Raw genomic sequence first — 19,016 nt, forward strand, 5'->3', positions numbered from 1 at the left:
ACTCTTCTGCCTTGGAACCAATACATAGTATTCCAAGGCAAAAGGTAAGGGTTAATAAAAAATTAAAAAATACTCATTCATAACTAACCCCTTCTTTCCCTTGCCAAGCATCTAATATTTCCATCATCCCCTACTACTATCATCGCTCAGGTTTCTGGAGAATCATGGGATCATAGACCTAGAAAGATAAAACCCTTTGAGGGTCGAGGAAGATGAAATCTAGAGAGATTAGGTAATTTGTCCAAAGTCACACAGTCAATGTCAGAGGTGGGATTTGAATCCTTTAGTAATAATAGCAAATATCATTAATATAATGCTTTATGATCTGAAATATGCTTTATATAAATATCTCATTTGATTTTCAAAACAGCCCTGGGAAGTAGGTGCTATTATCTCTGTTTTATAGCTGAGAAAAAAACTGAGGGAGTCAGAGGCTAAGTGATTTCTCTAAGTCCACACAACTAGTAAGTGACTGAGGCTAAATTTGAACTCATGTCTTCCTGCCCCCAAGTTCAATACTATCTATTGTAACAACTAGCTACCTCTAACTGATTTTGGCTCCAGAGCCCATACTCTGTTCATAGTACCATGCTGTACCACCCCAAAAGTCATTTAGAAAAAAATAATGGGACTTTTAGAGACTACATATGTCTAGTAATAGCAAAAGATAAAAAAAGTTATAAAAACAAAACAAAACAAAAAAAGCTTAGGGAATTGACCCAGGAAAGAGATTCATAAAATGCACTTTAAAATTCTTTCACTTCATAATTTCTAATAGCCTAAATTTCCACCAATTGGAAACAAATTTGAATTTACAAATTCCTCTTTTAAAAATGATGAGATGTAAAGAATCAATCACATATTACTGTGAATAATGTGTTCAACAAAATTACTTTCATCCTAATACCTAACTAAGAACAACTACAGTGCAGGAAGGAGGGTTTCAGTTGGAGATGATGACACAAGAGAGGTAAATAATTCTGGAGCATGAAGAACTTTGGAGATTAGGGTAAGATTGGGTAAAGAGCCAAAGTTGAAGTCTCCTTGAAGTCATGGGCCAGAGGAGGGGAGAGAAGGGAGGTAGGAAGATGCCTAAGACAAACTTTGCACTGCAAAATTAAAATTTTTGCCTATTACTTGCCCTCATCCAAGGAAAAATGGAAGAGAATCTCTTCCTTTCTTCCCCTTCATCTTGCATCACACAACCAAGGTGCTCTCAGAACCAGTAAGCAGGCCAATAGTATTAGTATGTATTACAAAGTAAACTCCTTTGGAGAAATGATTGTTTCTCTTATTATATTTGTATCCTCAGTATTTAATGCAGTGCCTGGCACCCAGTGCTTAATAAGTGTTTGTGGAAATAAATGATCACAATCATCTAATGTTTGATAAATCAAAAAATTCAAGCTTTTGGGACAAGAACTCACTATTTGACAAAACTTTTGGGAAAACTGGAAAATGGTATGGCAGAAACTTAGAATACACCAACATCTCACACCATATACAAGATAAGGTCCTCAAGGGTACATGATTTAGACAAAGGATGATACCATAAGCAAATTAGGGGAACATAAAAAAGTTTACCTTTAGATTTATGGATGAGAAAAATTATGACCAAACAAACAAAAAGAGAGCATTATAGGATGTAAAATTGAAGAGTTTGATTATATTACACTAAAAGGGTTTTGTAGAAACAAACCCATTGCAATCAAGATTAGAAGGAAAGCAGAAGGCTGGGAGAGGAGCTATAAGCATCTGATAAAAATCTTATTTCTCAAATACATGGAGAACTAAGTCAAATTTATAAAAATGTCATTTTCCAATTGATAAATTGCCAAAGGAATGAATAGGCAGCTTTCAGATCAAGAAATCAAAACTCTCTATAGTTGTGTAAAAAAATGCTCCACTTCATACTTGATTAGAGAAATGCAAATTAAAAAAAAAACCCTAAGATACCACCTCACACCTATCAGATCAGCCAATATGATAGGAAAGGAAAATGATAAACAGTGGGAAAGATATGGGGAAACTGGGACACTAATGCACTACTGGATGGAGCTGTGGTTTGATCCAACCATTCTGGAGAGCAATTTGGAACTATGCCCAAAGGGCTCAAAAATTGTAGATACCCTTTGATCTGGCAATACCACTACTATGTCTATATCCCAAAGAAAAAATTTTTTAAAGGGAAAGGATCTATGTGTGCAAAAATATAATTATTGCAGCTTTCTTTAAAAAATGTTATTTAGTCAATTTAGAACATTATCCCTTGGTTACAAGAATCATATTCTTTCCCTCCCTCCCCTCCTCCTATGCCTTCCCGTAGCTGACACACAATTCTGCTGGGTTTTACATGTGTCCTTGATCAGAACCTATTTCCATGTTGCTGATGTTTGCACTAGGATGATCATTTAGAATCTACATCCCCGACCATGTCCCCTCCACCCATGTATTCAAGCAGTTGTTTTTCTTCAGTGTTTCTGCTACCACAGTTTTTCCTCTGAATGTGGAGTGTTTTTTCTCATAGATCCCTCTGAGTTGTTCAGGATCACTGCATTGCCACTAAAGGAGAAGTCCATTACATTCAATTGTGCCACAGTGTATTCGTCTCTGTGTACAATGTTCTCCTGGCTCTGCTCCTCTCACTCTGCATCAATTCCTGGAGGTCATTCCAGTTCCCATGGAATTTATCCACTTTATTATTCCTTTGAGCACAATAGTATTCCATCAACAACTTATACCACAATTTATTTAGCCATTCCCCAATTGAAGGACATCCCCTCATTTTCCAATTTTTTGCCACCACAAAGAGTACAGCTATGAATATTCTTGTGCAAGTCTTTTTCCTTATTATCTCTTTGGGGTACAAACCCAGCAGTGCTATGGCTGGATCAAAGGGCAGACAGTCTTTTATCGCCCTTTGGGCATAGTTCCAAATTGCCCTCCTGAATGGTTGGATCAATTCACAACTCCACCAGCAATGCATTAATGTCCCAACTTTGCCACATCCCCTCCAACATTCATTACTTTCCTTTGCTGTCATGTTAGTCAATCTGCTAGGTGTGTGGTGATACCTCAGAGTTGTTTTGATTTGCATTTCTCTGATTATAAGAGATTTAGAACACTTTTTTTCATGTGCTTATTGTTTTGATTTCTTCATCTGAAAATTGCCTATTCATGTCCCTTGACCATTTATCAATTAGAGAATGGCTTGATTTTTTGAACAACTGATTTACCTCTTTATAAATTTGAGTAATTAGACCTTTGTCAGAGGTTTTTGTTAAGAAGATTGTTTCCCAATTTGTTGCTTCCCTTCTAATTTGGTTGCATTGGTTTTGTTTGTACAAAAACTTTTAATTTGATGTAATCAAATTAAATTTACATTTTGTGATTTTTTTTTCTAACTCTTGCTTGGTCTTAAAATCTTTCCTTTCCCAAAGATCTGACATGTATACTATTCTGTGTTCACCTAACTTAACAGTTTCCTTCTTTATATTCATGTCATTCACCCATTCTGAGTTTATCTTGGTGTTGGGTGTGAGATGTTGATCCAAACCTAATTTCTCCCATACTGTCTTCCAATTTTCCCAGTAGTTTTTTTTTTATCAAAGAGTGAATTTTGGTCCCAAAAGCTGGGATCTTTGGGCTTATCATAGACTGTCTTGCTTAGGTCACTTACCCCAAATCTATTCCACTGATCCTCCATTCTTTCTCTTAGCCAGTTCCATATTGTTTTTGATGACCACTGCTTTATAGTATAGTTTGAGATCTGGGACTGCAAGGCCTCCTTCCTTTGCATTTTTTTTCATGATTTCCCTGGATATCCTTGATCTTTTGTTCTTCCAAATGAACTTTGTTATGATTTTTTTCTAATTCAGTAAAAAAGTTTTTTCATAGCTCAATGGGTATGACACTAAATAAGTACATTAATTTGGATAGGATTATCATTTTTATTATATTAACTCATCCTACCCATGAGCAATCAATGTTTTCCCAATTGTTTAGATCTAGTTTTAATTGTGTGGAGTTTTGTAGTTGTGTTCATATAGTTCCTGTGTTTGCCTTGGCAGATAGATTCCCAAGTATTTTATATTGTCTAGGGTAATTTTAAATGCAATTTCTCTAATTCTTGCTGCTGAGATGTGTTCGAGATATATAGAAATGCTGATGACTTATGTGGGTTTATTTTGTATCCTGCAACTTTGCTAAAGTTGTTGATTATTTCCACTAGCTTTTTGGTCTCTAGGGCTCCTTAAGTAGACCATCATATCATCTGCAAAGAATGATAGCTTGATCTCCTCACTGCCAATTTTAATACCTTCAATTTTTTTTTCTTCTCTAATTGCTACTGCTAGTGTTTCTAGTACAATGTTAAATAATAGAGGTGATAATGGGCATCCTTGTTTCACTCCTGATCTTATTGGGAAGGCTTCTAGTTTATCCCCATTGCAGATGATGTTTGATGATGGCTTTAGATATATACTGTTTATTCTTTTTAGGAAAGCCCCTTCTTGCAGCTCTTTTTTGTAGTATCAAAGAATTGGAAATTGAGGAATTGTCCATCAAATTGGGGAATAGCTAAACAAATTATGGCATATAATTTTAATTGAATACTATTGTGCTAAAAGGAATGATGAACAGAATGGTTTCCAAAAAACTTGGAAAGACTTACATGAAATGATATAAAGTAAACTGAACATAAACAGAATAACATGTATATAATAACAATAATATTTTTTTTAAATAAACAACTGTGAATGATCTAGTTTTTCTCAGCAAAGTAATGATCTAAGACAATCCCAGAGATTCATGATGAAAAATACCATCTGCTTACAGAGAAAGAACTGATGAAGTCTGAATGCATATTAAAATATATTTTACTTATTTTTCTTCTTTTCCTCCTCATCCTACAAAATAATGAAAATGGTAAAATGTTTTACACAAGTACACGTAGAGAATCTATATCAGATTGCTTACCATCTCAGAGCAGGAAGGGAGTGAAAGGATGGGAAGGAGGCAGAGAATATGGAACTCAACATTTTTTAAAAATATATATTTAAAATTGTTTTAAAATGTGTATGATAAATAAACTGGGTCCTTTTTTTTGGTGGTAAAAAACAATTTTAATTCAATTAACAAAATTTATTAAGCCCCAGTCTTGAGGCAGTAGGACAAAAGAACAAATAGTCCCTGCCCTTAAGGAGCTTGTCTTCTGTTGGAACAAACAAGACAGGGTTCCTGGGCGTTAAAGAGTTTACATTATACTAACTTAGTAGTGTACTGACATCTTTTTTTTTTAGGTGTTTTTAATTAATTAAGAATATTTTCCATGGTTACATGATTCATGTTCTTTCCCTTTCCTCCTTCCTCCCCTCTTCAGGAGCTGATGAGCAATTACACTGGGTTTTGCATATATCATTATTCAAAATCTATTTCCATATTATTACTATTTGCAATAGTGATAATTTAAAGTCAATATCCCCAATCATATACCCATTGAACCATATGATCAATCATGTGTTTTTCTTCTGTGTTTTTACTCCCACAGTTCTTTCTTTGCATGTAGATAGCTTTCTTTCTCATAAGTCCGTCAGAACTTGCTAGTAGAGAAGTCTGTTACATTAGATTGTGCTACAATGTATCCATCTCTGTATACAATGTTCTCTTGGTTCTGCTCCTTTCACTCTGTATCACTTCCTGGAGGTCATTCCAAGTTCACATGGAGTTCCTACAGTTCATTATTCCTTTGAGCACAATAGTATTCCATCACCATCAGATACCACCATTTCAACTGGGTCCTTTTAAAAGGAAACCACAGAATAATTGTGTATTAGCACTAGAAGAGGCCTTTGAGATCTAGGTTCACCTTACAGATAAAGAAGATGAGGCCCAGCAAGGTGAAATCAATACTGTGACAGAGCAAAGAAGTTAAGGTGTAGTCTTTGCTTGCATGAAGACAGGTAAAGCTTCTGAGAATAAAACAATAAACAAACCAGCAAAACTAGTGTGATCACAACTAGAATATTATACCCTATTCTGGGCACCATAACTCACAAAGGATACTTTAGAATGTCTCTAGCGTAGAACAAATAGAATAGAGAAGGATCTCAGCTGCAAGCTACATGAAGGATGAGTTCTAGGAAATGGAATTATGTAGCATCTAGACAACAAGACTCAGACTTCATAGATGTCTTTAGTATTGGGGGGGGGCTGTTGTATAGATGAAGGATTAAATTTGGCTTCAGAATCAGAAGCAGTTCATAGGTAGAAGCTGCAAAGAAGCAAATTTAGGCTTTTGTTCTTGTTTTTCACTCACCTCAATCCTGTCTTGACTCTTCACGACTCCAGCTGGAGTTTTCCTGGCATAGATACTACTGAACTGGTTTGCCTTTTCCATCTCCAGCTCACTTTACAGATAAGGAAACTGAGATAAATGGGGTTAAGTGACTTGCCCAAGGTCACACAGCTACTGTCTGAAGCCAGATTTTAACTTCAGACAGTGGGGCTTCCTGACTCCAGGCCTGCCATTCTATAATCTTGCCACCTAGCTATCCCAAATTTAGGTTTAATGTAAGGAAAATCTTCCTAAAAGTTAGAACTATCTCTAAGTAAAATGGGTTGCTTTGTAAGGTGTTCAAATAAAGATTAGTCATTTGTCATGTATTTTATAGAGGGGATTCTTTTGGGGGGTTTAGATTGTGCTTGATCACCCCTGATTCCCCTTCAAACTACTAAATTCTTTGATTCTGAACTGACTTGCTCAATATCACATGGTAAAGTAACAAAATGGGATTTCAACTCAAGTCATCTGACTCCAATTCCAGGGCTCTTTTCACTACACTAGTCATTATTGTTTGGGCTGTGTCAGTATTACAGTTATTAGACATTATAAGTTGCAATTATAAATATAATATAATCACAATGTTTCCAGCAGACACAATTGCAAATAGAATGTTCAAATATGAACTATGGAAAATAGCAGACTCTGAATCTCTGTGGAAATTCAAGTCAAAATCTTATGGAGCTTGTAACATGTAAACAACATATAAATAAAATTATTAATTGAAGATAATCTCCAGGCTGAAATGAGAGACCCAGCCATGTCCAGCCTAGAAGCATAAGGGATGCCCAATCTCCATCCAAGTAACCTTTCTACTCAGTGACTTCCAAACAACCCATTTCAGCATGGGAATGGAGGTTGGGCCTTTAGGTGAGTGAGGGGAGGGGTAAGGAGACAGAATCTCAAGCCTATTATAAGCCTGGTTTCCTCAGGACAGCTCTGGACAATTCTCTGAGCCTGGGGGATCTGTTCTTCCCCAGAAAGTGTTACCTGGCCCAGCTTCGCAGATGTTTCCAGGCCTAGAGATCAAAGTCTAGGGAGAAGAATCAGTATGAAAGTGTTGTGGGCTGATCTGTGAGAAGAGAGCAGGGGAACTCTAAATGTATTAGGCATCTGTAATGGCTAGGTTGCCCCTGTCAGGGAGTAATGCTTCCTTAGGCTGAGTTCTCTGCCTCTCTGCAGGATCTGCCCTCAGTGGAGTATGGATGAGGGACACAACATATAATGGGGGGGAGGGGGTGCAAGCGGGCAGGCCATGCTTAATAGTTTTGACTCCCCTACCCTCAGAATTTTTTTCTAAAGGTTTGACACTTCCAAACGGATTTGATTTGAGGAGTCTTTCTTCCTTGTTTAATTGCATATCCTTAGGTATGAGACCAGATATTACTTCTCCCTGATGTGCAAGCACCCCTAAGGGTGAACAAATATTAGCTTCTTGGTTACGAATGCTAGACTGATAGTCTGAAGAATGCACCATACTTCTTTGAAAAAGAGTAACTGTGGCACAGAGTCTATTGGCAAGGCTAGCAGGTCCCTCATTGACCACAGACACCTCTGACAGAGCAGTTTCTTATGCAGTTGAGAAGGCATTAAGTTATATAGAGTAACAGAACAGTTCTGTGATGAAATCCAAACTAAGACTGTAATTGGCCCATAATTAGGTAGTCTTACTAGGAGGGGTCTTCATGAGTCCACGGTGGTGGTGGGTGGGCAGGGACAGAGGTAGTCATCATCCTCTGGAACATCCTTCAGAAAGTCCCCAAACTCACCACTACCTGTATCAGTAGAACCCAATGCTAGAAAAACATAATGGGGGTTGAATCATCTTTCTATGTATCTTCTTTATTTCCCTTGGGTAGCATGGTTTTTATTGTGTTGTGGAGGCCTATACAAAATAATTGTGAATCTAAGTTTTGAGAACCTTGTTACAAAGGTAACATGATTAGTGTTATTATTAATAAAATGAAATAAGATTAATAAAATTCTTAAGTATCAATCAATAATCAAGTTCATAAGTTTGAGTCTTTGCCCTGACACTAATCTGTGTCTCTGTTTCCTTCACTGTTAAACTGGAGGGACTGAACAAGATGGTCTCTAAAATTCTTTCTAGCTCCAGAAATCTGTGAACCTGAGATTGGGCATCCATTTGACCCTTTCTTAGCTCAGTCTAAATTTCAGTAAGAGTTGAATAAGATTCTGTAATCTTGGACATATCAGTTCCCCTCTCTGGGCCCTCAGTTTTACCTTCTCTAAAACCAAGGACTTGGAAAAAATTGTCTATTAGATCTTTTCTAACTTGATGACAGTACTCGAAGAGTTTTAGTGGTGGGAATGGGGTGTCAGGTGAGGGAGAAGGGAAAGGGGCCCTTTGTCCTGAAAGCCTGCTACTAAGAGCAATTCCACCCCAGAAATTACTGCTACATTGTAGACTGTTGTTGTGAAATTGGCAGGTATGTAATATAGAAAAAGGGAACCAATTCATAGTGTCTGAGGACAACTTCTGAGGCCAATAAGAGGCCTAAGGTCGGCCAAGTTGCCACAGGTTTGCCATCATATGACAGACTTTTCTGCAGAAACTTAAACATCATGGTGATAGTGAAACACAAGGCCAAGCATTAACTACTTTCATTGAAATATGCTTGTTAGCATAGTTGGGTGGAGAGAGTCCTCCAACTTTGTAAGTAATATGAATTCCATAATTCAGAGGCTAATAGAGATGGGGACGCAAGGCCTGAAGAAGAGAAGCCAATCAGACTGGAATGTGTGTGCAATGAGCTGAGGATACATTACAAAACAAGTAACCAGCTAGGCAGTTAAGGAATTCTACAGAACATAGCAGATTTTGAAAAATTGCTAGAATTTCGTAAGGTAATTACAAAGTTGGCAGTGGATTCAAATGGCCATGATATTTCAATAATTTGGAGTATTAAGCAATAAAGATTACTGCTATAAGGGACACGTGAACTATCTCAAGAAAGTTACTGGTTTCAAAAGGCCAGTGGGCACATGGCTCTGGCTGCCATCTATAAATGGAATGTCAGGGCTGATTGGAAATAATTCTAATCTATATGACAGGATATGGGAAACAGAAAGTGGAATATAATACCGATACACTTTGACCATCCGTGCAATCTATGCAGAGGTCTATAGAAAAAGAGGCAAGCTGAGATGGTGAACTACCAGCCAAGAAAGAAATATGCATGCAGATGCCCTGCCCTGAGGACATGTGACACCGAAGCAATGACAATCCCTAAAGAGTGAAGGCTATAATGATATGCAGGGAGCTAGGTTATAGGCAAATGACAATACTACTGAGAGTTTGGAACTTCCACCCAAAAGAATACCAGTAGCATATGTGAACTATATGTTACAGAGTGGGAATATTCCAGCTCAGCTGATGTAGTCACAGACACATAATAAAGTTAATGTGTAAACAAAATAAGTCTGTGATCTGATCCCTCTAAGGGGTATGAGTCAAGAAGGGAAAAATTCCACTGTCTTGAGAAAACAAATTAGGCAAGATATCTGGCTGAATGATAGACAATCTAGCTTAGCCACATCTATGCCAGCAAAAACATGAAAGTCAGATCAGATTGAAAAGTCCTTAAGGAACCCAATTAGAAACTATATTAAGTGAATAATTCCACCCAAAATGCACAAAAAGGTAGCCATCAGCCCTCAGGCAATTAGAAAAGGGGTAGCAGCAAAGCTAGCACCAACACTAGAACCAGCACAGACAAATCTACAGTCTCCCAGAGAGACCAGAAAAGGGTCAGGGACACAGGTAACCTTTGGGACTCTGTATCTAGTTGCAGAAAGTAAAAAATTCCCTTTAAAAAATCAAGTGAGTTCTATAAGCTGGGGTCCTTGGTCCAGGATGGGCTCCTTGGAAGTACCAAAGACAAAAGTGACCAGTATATCACACTGCCCCAGGGCTCAGAGGTCCCTGAAAAGATATCATAAGGGACCCTAAAGATTGAACATGTCTAATCTCCAAGGGAGAAGGGAAGAAATGATGTAAAAAATAGAAGGCATCAACATTAAAAAGAATGAATCATTAAAAAGAAACCTAGAAACATAAAACATTTTGAGTAACTATAATGAGTCATATGATGTAGTTGTAACATTCTAGAATAGGGAGAAAAGAAGTATCCCTTAACTCTCATTTTTTCCCCAAGAATATTGATGAGTGAAATAAGAACAGAGGTTCTGGTTGCTTTGGTTCTGTTCTAAGGATTTTTTAACAGGGGAAAACAGAAGGCAAAATAAAAGGAACATACTGTTCTCAAACTCAGGTACATGAAAGGAAGAGTCTACAAATATGTATGAAGGAGGGGTGAGGAAAGTGGGCTTATTCAAACAAAGGAGGTTTGAAATACCGTTTGATTTTAGTGTGAAGCAGTTGACTTTCTCTGTAAGCATACTCTTAATCTAGAATATACTGCTCAATCAGTATAAATGTAGTAGAAAAATAAACAACTAGAATCTAACAGGAAGGCTGTTAACTGAGGAATGGCTGGACAAATTGTGATATATAAACATATGGATTATTATTGTATCATAAGAAATTATGAGATAACTGCAGAAAATCCTGAGTGTAATAAGCAAAACTAGAATACTTTTATACCAGGTCAACACTGTAAGAATTTATGTAATGACCAGCTTTTCCTCCAGACCTATCACAAAGCATGTTACCAACCTCTTCACAAGAAAGGTGATGGGCTTTAGAGGCAGAGAGATGTGTATTTTTTTAAATAGCCACTATATGACTATATTATTTTGTCTGACTAAATTTATTATAAGGGTTTCTCCCCACTTTTCTCTCTCTCTCTCTCTCTCTCTCTCTCTCTCTCTCTCTCTCTCTCTCTCTCTCTCTCTCTCTCTCTCTCTCTCTTTTGCAAATTGGGGAGGGATTCGGGAGAGAAACAAAGTTAATGGTACTGATGCTTTCCAAAAGCAACAAAAGGTCAGAAGAAAGTACAAAAACAAGATAATTTTGAAAGCATTGTGTGTAATTATATACTTAAAAAACAAGTACTATGAAATGGAGACTCACAATTTCATATTCAAAACTCTTTTTTATGTTCTGCTGTGTATATTCACAAGTTCTTTTTCTGGTGTTTAAGTTCAAAATTTAAAAAAAATTAGAGAGAAACAGAGTAATGAGATTTACAGAATAATTACATTTAAGGCGCTGATAAAGTAATATAGCCTGGATAGACACTATGCTTATGGACAAAGTCAAGCGCTTCACACAAAAATCTAAAATACTTAACTGGTAAATAAATTGAAGTCTTTTGGACCCAACAACTAAGACTGTCAAACTAATGAAATAAAATATTGTCACTGTTGAGCAGAAATGTTCTTTTAAAAAAAAAAAAAGAAAGCAAAATTCAGAACATTCTGCCTCTGGGGTCTTAAATAGCTAAGCTCTGAAGAGTGCCAAGGAAGATGATTCGAACAAGAGGTGAAGGCTTTCTATTAAGCAATAAACATTTATTAAGCACTTGTTAAGTTATCATTGCTCTGTTATTAAGGCACTATGCTATGCACTTAGTATAAAAAAGATTAAGAAATAATCCCTGTTCTCAAGGAGCTTTCATTGTAATGGGGAAAACAATATGCAAACAAATATATGCAGAACAAGCTATTTAAAGGAATAAGAATAATTAACAAAGTAAAGGCACTAGAAATAACAGGGGTTGGAGAAGGCTTCTAATAAGAGATGGGATTTTAGTTGCAATTTAAGGGAAGCCAGTGAGTCAGTAGAGTTAACAGAGGAGAGACTGTTCCAGGCTTGAGGGACAGATTGAGAAAATGCCTGGAAGCCAAGAGATGGGAGAGTCTTGGTCATGGCCAATGTCACAGGATGGAAGCATATGTATTGGGGAATGAGATATAAGAAAGCTGGAAAGGTAAGAGGGTTAATTTATGAAAAGCTTTGAATGCTAAACACAGCATTTTGTATTTGATCAGACCTATGCATTAGGAAAATTATTTTAATGGCTGATTATAAATAAAATGAAGAAACTTGAGGTAGGAAAGCCTACCAAGAAACAAGCCCTCACACCAAAGTTACTAGTTCACCCTGGACACCTCACCCTTTACATGTAACAGAAAGTTCAGAAGCGCTACTCTACTGTTGTAAAGGTGGAGAGGGTGGTCTCATCAGATTGATGTACTTTCAGGAATTCACTAGTGATTCTCTATTCAGGCCTCTCTTTCTTGGATGCTCTACTATAGTGATGGCAAAACTTTTAGAGATGAGTGCCCAAACTGCAACCTTCACATAGCTCATGAGCTGCCCCCTTACCTTGGACAGGGGAGGAAGGAAGCACTCCCATTGGACTGCTGGGTAGAGGGGCAGGTGATGAGAGAAATGTCTATAGGAGCATGTAGTGAGGGAGAGGGGAGCAGCCCCCTCCAAAGCACATGCCATAGGTTCTCCAACACTACTCTAGTATAAAAGGGAGCCCCCGGCCGGGGGAAGGGAGGGAGGGGGGGATGTTTCTCTGTTATAGGTTATAATTGGTCAGTTTCATGATGTGTTTTGTATATGTTAGGTCAGTCTGAAGATAACTCTTATTTGAATACTTATGCTGATATGTTGTATAATTGTACCTGTTGCATTGAAGTTAGTGTGAATAGACACTGGTATCTAGCAATACACCTAGAGTACAATAGTAAAGTTCCCAGTTCCCAATGATACTTAAAAAAAACAAACAAACAAAAATTTTTAAGCCGACCTTCAAGCACTTGTCTTATTGTTAGATAGGTCCAGATAGCTTGTCTGAGATCTTTATAGATGAGAGATCCATATGAAGAGGTTTACCTACTGGCCTAGAATTCCTGAGTAACCTACCCAAAGTATTTCAAAGATTTAAAGTTTCAAGGATCTGAAGGAATTTTTATTTCCCTTTCTAAAAATTAAACCTGCTTGATTCAGTGGGTCTGGAGCAGAGGTGACCCTTTTGTGACAGAGGTGTTCCAAAATTACTCCATTCCCAGCCCTATGATGGTTTAGTCTAGCATTTGGTACCTAAGCCCAGAACAGTCTTCTCAGTGATCTCCCTGGTACATTTACTATCACACAAACAGTAAAACAAAAGTAGTTTTCTCACCTGAAGGGTGAAGGAGTGATTTCCACGTACCTAAAAGACCCTATCCCTGTGAGAGGAGCCCAGCATGTTTAGAGCTCTGAAAGGACCAGGTCTTCCTTCTGAAAAGTATCAATTTTCTTCTCCCTTTTCGCTCCTTTTTTTTGACTGGATAAAGTCCTTTGCAAGCACAAAGATGGGCAATGACCCAAGAGAATTTAGTAAAATGATGTCTTTGTTAAGTTGCATCCGTGTGTGTGTGTGTGTGTGTGTGTGTGTGTGTGTGTGTGTGTGTGTGTAATAGAAAATGGATAATTTCTTGAATTGTGCCATTTGTACAGAAAATGCCAAATTAGAGGAAGAATGTTAAGGGAGGGGATCTCTTCCTAGCTCAATTGATGCTGTCAAATAACATGTTCAAAATCAGGTTTTAATTCAAGAACTAGATGACTCTATACCCTGATCTCTTCATGAGATGTGAACTATTTCTTTTAATGAGTGAAAGGAATCACTCAAATGAATGTGGAAAATAAATTAGGCTCACACCTAAGGGCTTAAAATAGCTAATCTCTGAAGGGCTTGAAGCAGTAAAAGTTGGTAGCTATCTGTGGAGGAGACTCCAGCAAGGTACAAAAGGGCCTTTCTTTCATCACCATCAGTCATATCATAGGAGCTATTGAAACAGTAGGGGAAACTACACAGAATAGGGAAAAGAAACATACTCCAAACAGACATGACATAGATAGTCATTTGAGAAATAGTTCCAAGGATCATGGTCCTGGCATTTGAAAGGTAGCTTATGAAAACATAGAGATCCTGGGAACCTTGTATAAGGGCTCCAAGAAAGAAAGGTCTTCTAGGCCCTGGAGTACTAGGAGTTTTCTGTTTGTTTTGCCTTATATGGATCCTAGGTGTATGTCTCACTATAATTGTACCAAAAGTTTGAGCCCACACTTCCCATGAATGCTGTGTGTATTTATGAGAATGTACTCTCCCATGTTTATGAAATTTTTTAAATTATGATTCTTGTTATGCCATAAAAGTGAATTCCTATGCTAAGAGCGCATTAGTTCTTTTAGATCATAGTTAATTGGAAACACACTAGTGGGGTCTTGTTAGAATTAAATCTCTTCATGGATACCACTGGAACCCTGAGAGTAGACACCTTTCTGGAGATCCAATCCTTGAATTTGGGTGCAAGTTGAAGGAATAGGTCACAGGGGGTACTATGTTAGTTCTACTGAACCAATCACTTCTTCTTTGATTATATATAGATTACTGGTGGCTAAGACTTTTAGAAGAGATACGCTAAGACATAAGGCAGTGATGCTATAAGATTCAAGTTCTAATCCTCTGAAGATACCTTACTATTGAGACAATGGCAGAAGCTTGAAGTATACCAATAATGTACTAGATTGTCACTGATCTCATATACTAGTAAACAGTAGATATTATCTTAACAGTAGATATTACTGTTCTATGGCTATAAAAACTCAAATGTGTTGACTTTGGACCTCTGGTCAAGAAAGAATCCTAGAGCTGGTAAGAAACAGATTTTGATTAAATAAGGTCACAGTTAATGTCACAAAGGATTCAAAACTGGGGTCTAAAGTCAACCACATTTCAATTCTGTCCTGTCAGAAAAACAGGAGACAAGAGAAAGTTCCCAAAACATAGACAAGACCAAGCAGAACACTACTTGTCTGAGGTTTTTAAAGAGGTCTGAAGCTAGCTGGTTTAGTAGCCTGTACTTCAATCAGGAAGAAAAGGGCCACTTAGTGCCCAGGCAGCCTGCTTCAGTGGGCAAGCAGGAAACAAAAACTCAAAGATCAAAGGCAATCCATACCAGGGCCACATTAGGAAACAGAGCCAAACATGGCATCCAGGAGCCTGACCTGGAGAAAGATCCTATGAAAACCCTGAAACAAGTGTATCTAACAGAGCACCTGCAAAAGACAGAGCTATAGTCAGGTTTACTAACACCTGGAAGGGCCCCACGGTAGAAACAGAGCACAAGAAAGGATAACACAATGACTATGTAGCTCCAGAACTAGGGAAACTTATAAACAGTTAGAAAGTAACTCCCTTAATAAAACCATTACAAGAGACATGTGTCAGGACAGTTACATGGCTCAGAGGACAAAGAGGATGTAGAAGCAGGAGGACCTGGGTTCAAAAATGTGGTCTCAGACATTTCCTAGCTGTGTGACCCTAGATAAGTCATTTAACCTCAATTGCCTATCCCTTACTGCCCATTGGTCTTGGAATCAACACAGTATTGATTCCAAGACAGAAGGTAAGGGTTTAAAAACAAAACAAAACAAGAAACAAAGCATAGCAACTGGACAGCATCAAAGACTTGGGGGTTTTGAAAAAGGCCTGTTACAGCACAATATACAGTATTCAGATGTGAAATTGGGGACAGAAAGATGGCTATAGAGGGGCTAAGGCCAAAATCTATGTTTAGCCATCAAAAGATCCTAAAGTCAGGGCTTCTAAAATATCGTGGGCCTTAGTCCTAGCCACCAATCAACTGCATGGGCAATAGAAACATGATTAGGCCTATTTTGTCCTTCCAAGAATGTGAGATCGTACAGTATCTGGCCCTAGCACAAAATTCCTATTCTGAAACAGAGGTAGGAGACCTTAGTAAACAGAAGAAAATGCCAAATCCAATGAAGAAGCATTACCAATTATGAAAAGATCAGGCACAGCAAAGAAAAGAATTACTACACAAAAAGTACAAGTAGAACCATATAGAAAAGATTCCTCAATTAACAGTGGCTAACGGACATGAATAAGAATTTCTTAAAACAATTTAAAAATATCAACAAGTATATTTTTAAAAATTCTTCAAAGTTGTTTTAAACTTTGAGGTTCAACCTTACACACACACACCCTCCCCCACCAAAAAGAGGAAATTTAACTGCAGGAAAACTGACACCTTGCAAGTCAATCTTGTAGTTCCTGAGGCTCGGAGACTGGAGGTGGGGTGGGGGTGAGGAGTATCTGAGGCTGGCAGACCACTAGAGTCAGGAATTCTAAATTGTAGTAGGGAAAAAAAAAACTAATCATGTCTGAACAAATTCTAGTACCATTATGGTGAACCTTCAAGAGGAAAGAACTGCTAGGCTGACTAAGGAGGGGCTAATGGACCATCCAAAGTCAGAAGAATGAGCTGATAAGTCGGGAGATCAAAACACTGAGTGGCCTAATGCACTTCCATTCTGGAAAAGCTAGGGAGACCTAGTTTAAAAAAAAAAAAAAGCAGAGGAACATTCATATGCTATGAATTTGTATGGCAATTCTGGAAAAGACATTTTGACCCACAGATACCACTATTAAGCCTAATCAAAAAGACATCAAAGAAAAAAGGATCTATGTGTATAAAAATATTTATAGCACTTCTTTTTGTAGTACAAAAAACTGGAAACTAAGTAAAAGTGTCTGTCAATTTGGGAATGCTATATGAAATCTATTCATGGTATCTGAAGGCATGGAATTCTATTGTGCCATATGAAATGATATGAGGTTTCTGGGAAACCTGGGAATACTTGTATGAAACTATTTATTTTAGTCAAGTGAACAGAATCAGAAAAATAATTAATACAATATCAGTTATGTAAACAAAACCCTGAAAGATTGAAGAACTCATATAAATGCTATGCCCAACCATGATTCTGGAGATGACAGATCCAAGATGCAAAATGAGGCATGCAGTTTTGGACAAGTCCAATGTGGAAATTTATTGACTGCATATTTGTCACAGAGTTATTTCCCCACTTTTTTCCAATGGAAAGAAATAACACTTTTAAGGTTTGCAAAAGAGCTTTACCAATATATATCTTATTTTTATCTTTATAACAACTCGGGGAAGTAGGTACATTTCACAGATGAGGAAAGTGAGGCAATGAGAAGAGACTTCCTCGAGTTCATGAAAACAGTGTGTGGCTGAATTTATACTCAGTTCTTTCTATTTCCAAGTCTAGTTAGACATCTCTGTCTAAAACAAAGTTAAAAGGGCTGGGAGGTGGTGTCAGTACTCTTTCATAAAATGGGATAGTCATTCTTAAAATAAGGGCTTCTACTTTTAGGGACAACTTCAATCACAGAACCGTAATTGGATTAAGATTTCAAAAGACGCCATTCCCCCACCCAACAGTACAGAAAGACTGCAAACCAAAAACAGATAAAAGTCATAAGTCTTCAAAAGCTCATTTTCTATCAACACTTAATTTTCCCCATCACACAAAACCTATGAACACATAGGATGCAAGTAACGAGAGTTGGAATTTGAACCCAGGTAAGGAAATCCAGTGTTTTCTCCATTTGCCCAAGCCAGTTCGATATTGGGTGTCCCCAAAGTCTTAGTGCAATTTCAAGCCATATTAAACTTTTGGTACGTCGCGCATTTCCTATAGTCATTCTTTTGTAGATTAGTTCATTGGGGGGGGAGGTTGGGGAGGGAGGGGAGGAAATGCACTAACCAAAGCTTCAGCAAGTACCTCAAGAACTCACCTGCCTACAAGAAAACGTAGCAAAGGTTGGGAAGGAGGGAGAGGGAGAGAAGGCCGGTTTTTGACGATTTGAGAAATAAATTATATTAAAAACAGAGCTTTCTATGATTAAGGGTAGGATTCCACCCTCCCCTACTCCAAAAAAGAACAAGAAAGCCCTGTATGTAGTCGTCTCAACTGCTCCCGACTTCTGGGAAGAAAGTTTAAGGCCGTCCTTCGGGTTCCCCAGGGAAGACTAGCTGAGATCATTCTTGTCCTCTCTTCCATCGTGATCTCTTCAGCTATATTGCCCGTAACTCTCGCTCACTTCTTCTCCCCACCTCTCCAGTGCTCTCGGCGCGAGGCGGGAGGCAAGACCACGTGACATCTGAACGCCGACTCTGTAGGTCAGAGGGAGGGGCGTGACTTTCTAGCCGCATGCTCCCTTCATCTCTATGGTTGCCCCTGTAGGCGAATGCGATGTTTTCAGCCTCCCGCCCACCCTTGAGTCTTCCGAACCAGCAGGGGGCAGAAGATTAAAGTGCTTGTCCCAAGGAGAGGCCGACTCTAGGCCTCCTTGTGCGCGGGTTGGGGGGGAGGAGTGCCAGGAGCTCGGAGTGGGCGCCTGCGCCGTCGCGTGCTCTGCGCTCGGATCCGCGGTGTGTGAGGGCCTAGATCCCCGGACGCCGCCTCGGTGGGCGCCGCCGCCGCTACCTTCTTAGCGGCAATGTTCCGCAAGGCCCGGCGGGTGAACGTGCGCAAGCGGAACGACTCGGAGGAGGAGGAGCGGGAGCGCGAAGAGGACCAGGAGGCGCCGCCGCTGCTGCCGCCGGGCGGGGGGGAGGAGTCGGGCGCTGGGGACAGGGCCCCCGGCGGTGAGCTCCAGTCGCCCCCCCTGGCCCCCGGCCCGCCGCTCCTCTCCTCCTCTTCTGCTGCGCTGTTACTAAGCCCTGGGGCCGATGCTGGGCCTGGCTTCCCGGCCAGCGCCGAGCAGGGCAACGGCCTGAAGCCGCGCAAGAGGCCGCGGGAGAACAAAGAGGCGCCCCGGGCCAGCCTGTTGAGTTTCCAGGACGAAGAAGAAGG

The 19,016-nt window shown here is 39.0% G+C and overlaps 1 protein-coding gene across 4 annotated transcripts in view; it reads left to right on the forward strand.

The window, feature by feature from the left end:
- Positions 1–18,526: 18,526 nt before the first annotated feature.
- The window catches only part of PAXBP1 (PAX3 and PAX7 binding protein 1), a 39,835-nt gene continuing 39,345 nt past the window's right edge, over positions 18,527–19,016 (forward strand). For all 4 annotated transcript variants that reach the window (XM_056826067.1, XM_056826069.1, XM_056826068.1 and 1 more), the window contains exon 1: positions 18,527–19,015. In XM_056826067.1, coding sequence (XP_056682045.1) covers positions 18,661–19,015 — 355 coding nt within the window. In that variant the 5' untranslated portion in view covers positions 18,527–18,660. The remainder of the gene's footprint in view (position 19,016) is intronic.

Source organism: Monodelphis domestica, chromosome 4 (assembly GCF_027887165.1).
Source record: "Monodelphis domestica isolate mMonDom1 chromosome 4, mMonDom1.pri, whole genome shotgun sequence".
Lineage (NCBI taxonomy): Eukaryota > Metazoa > Chordata > Mammalia > Didelphimorphia > Didelphidae > Monodelphis > Monodelphis domestica.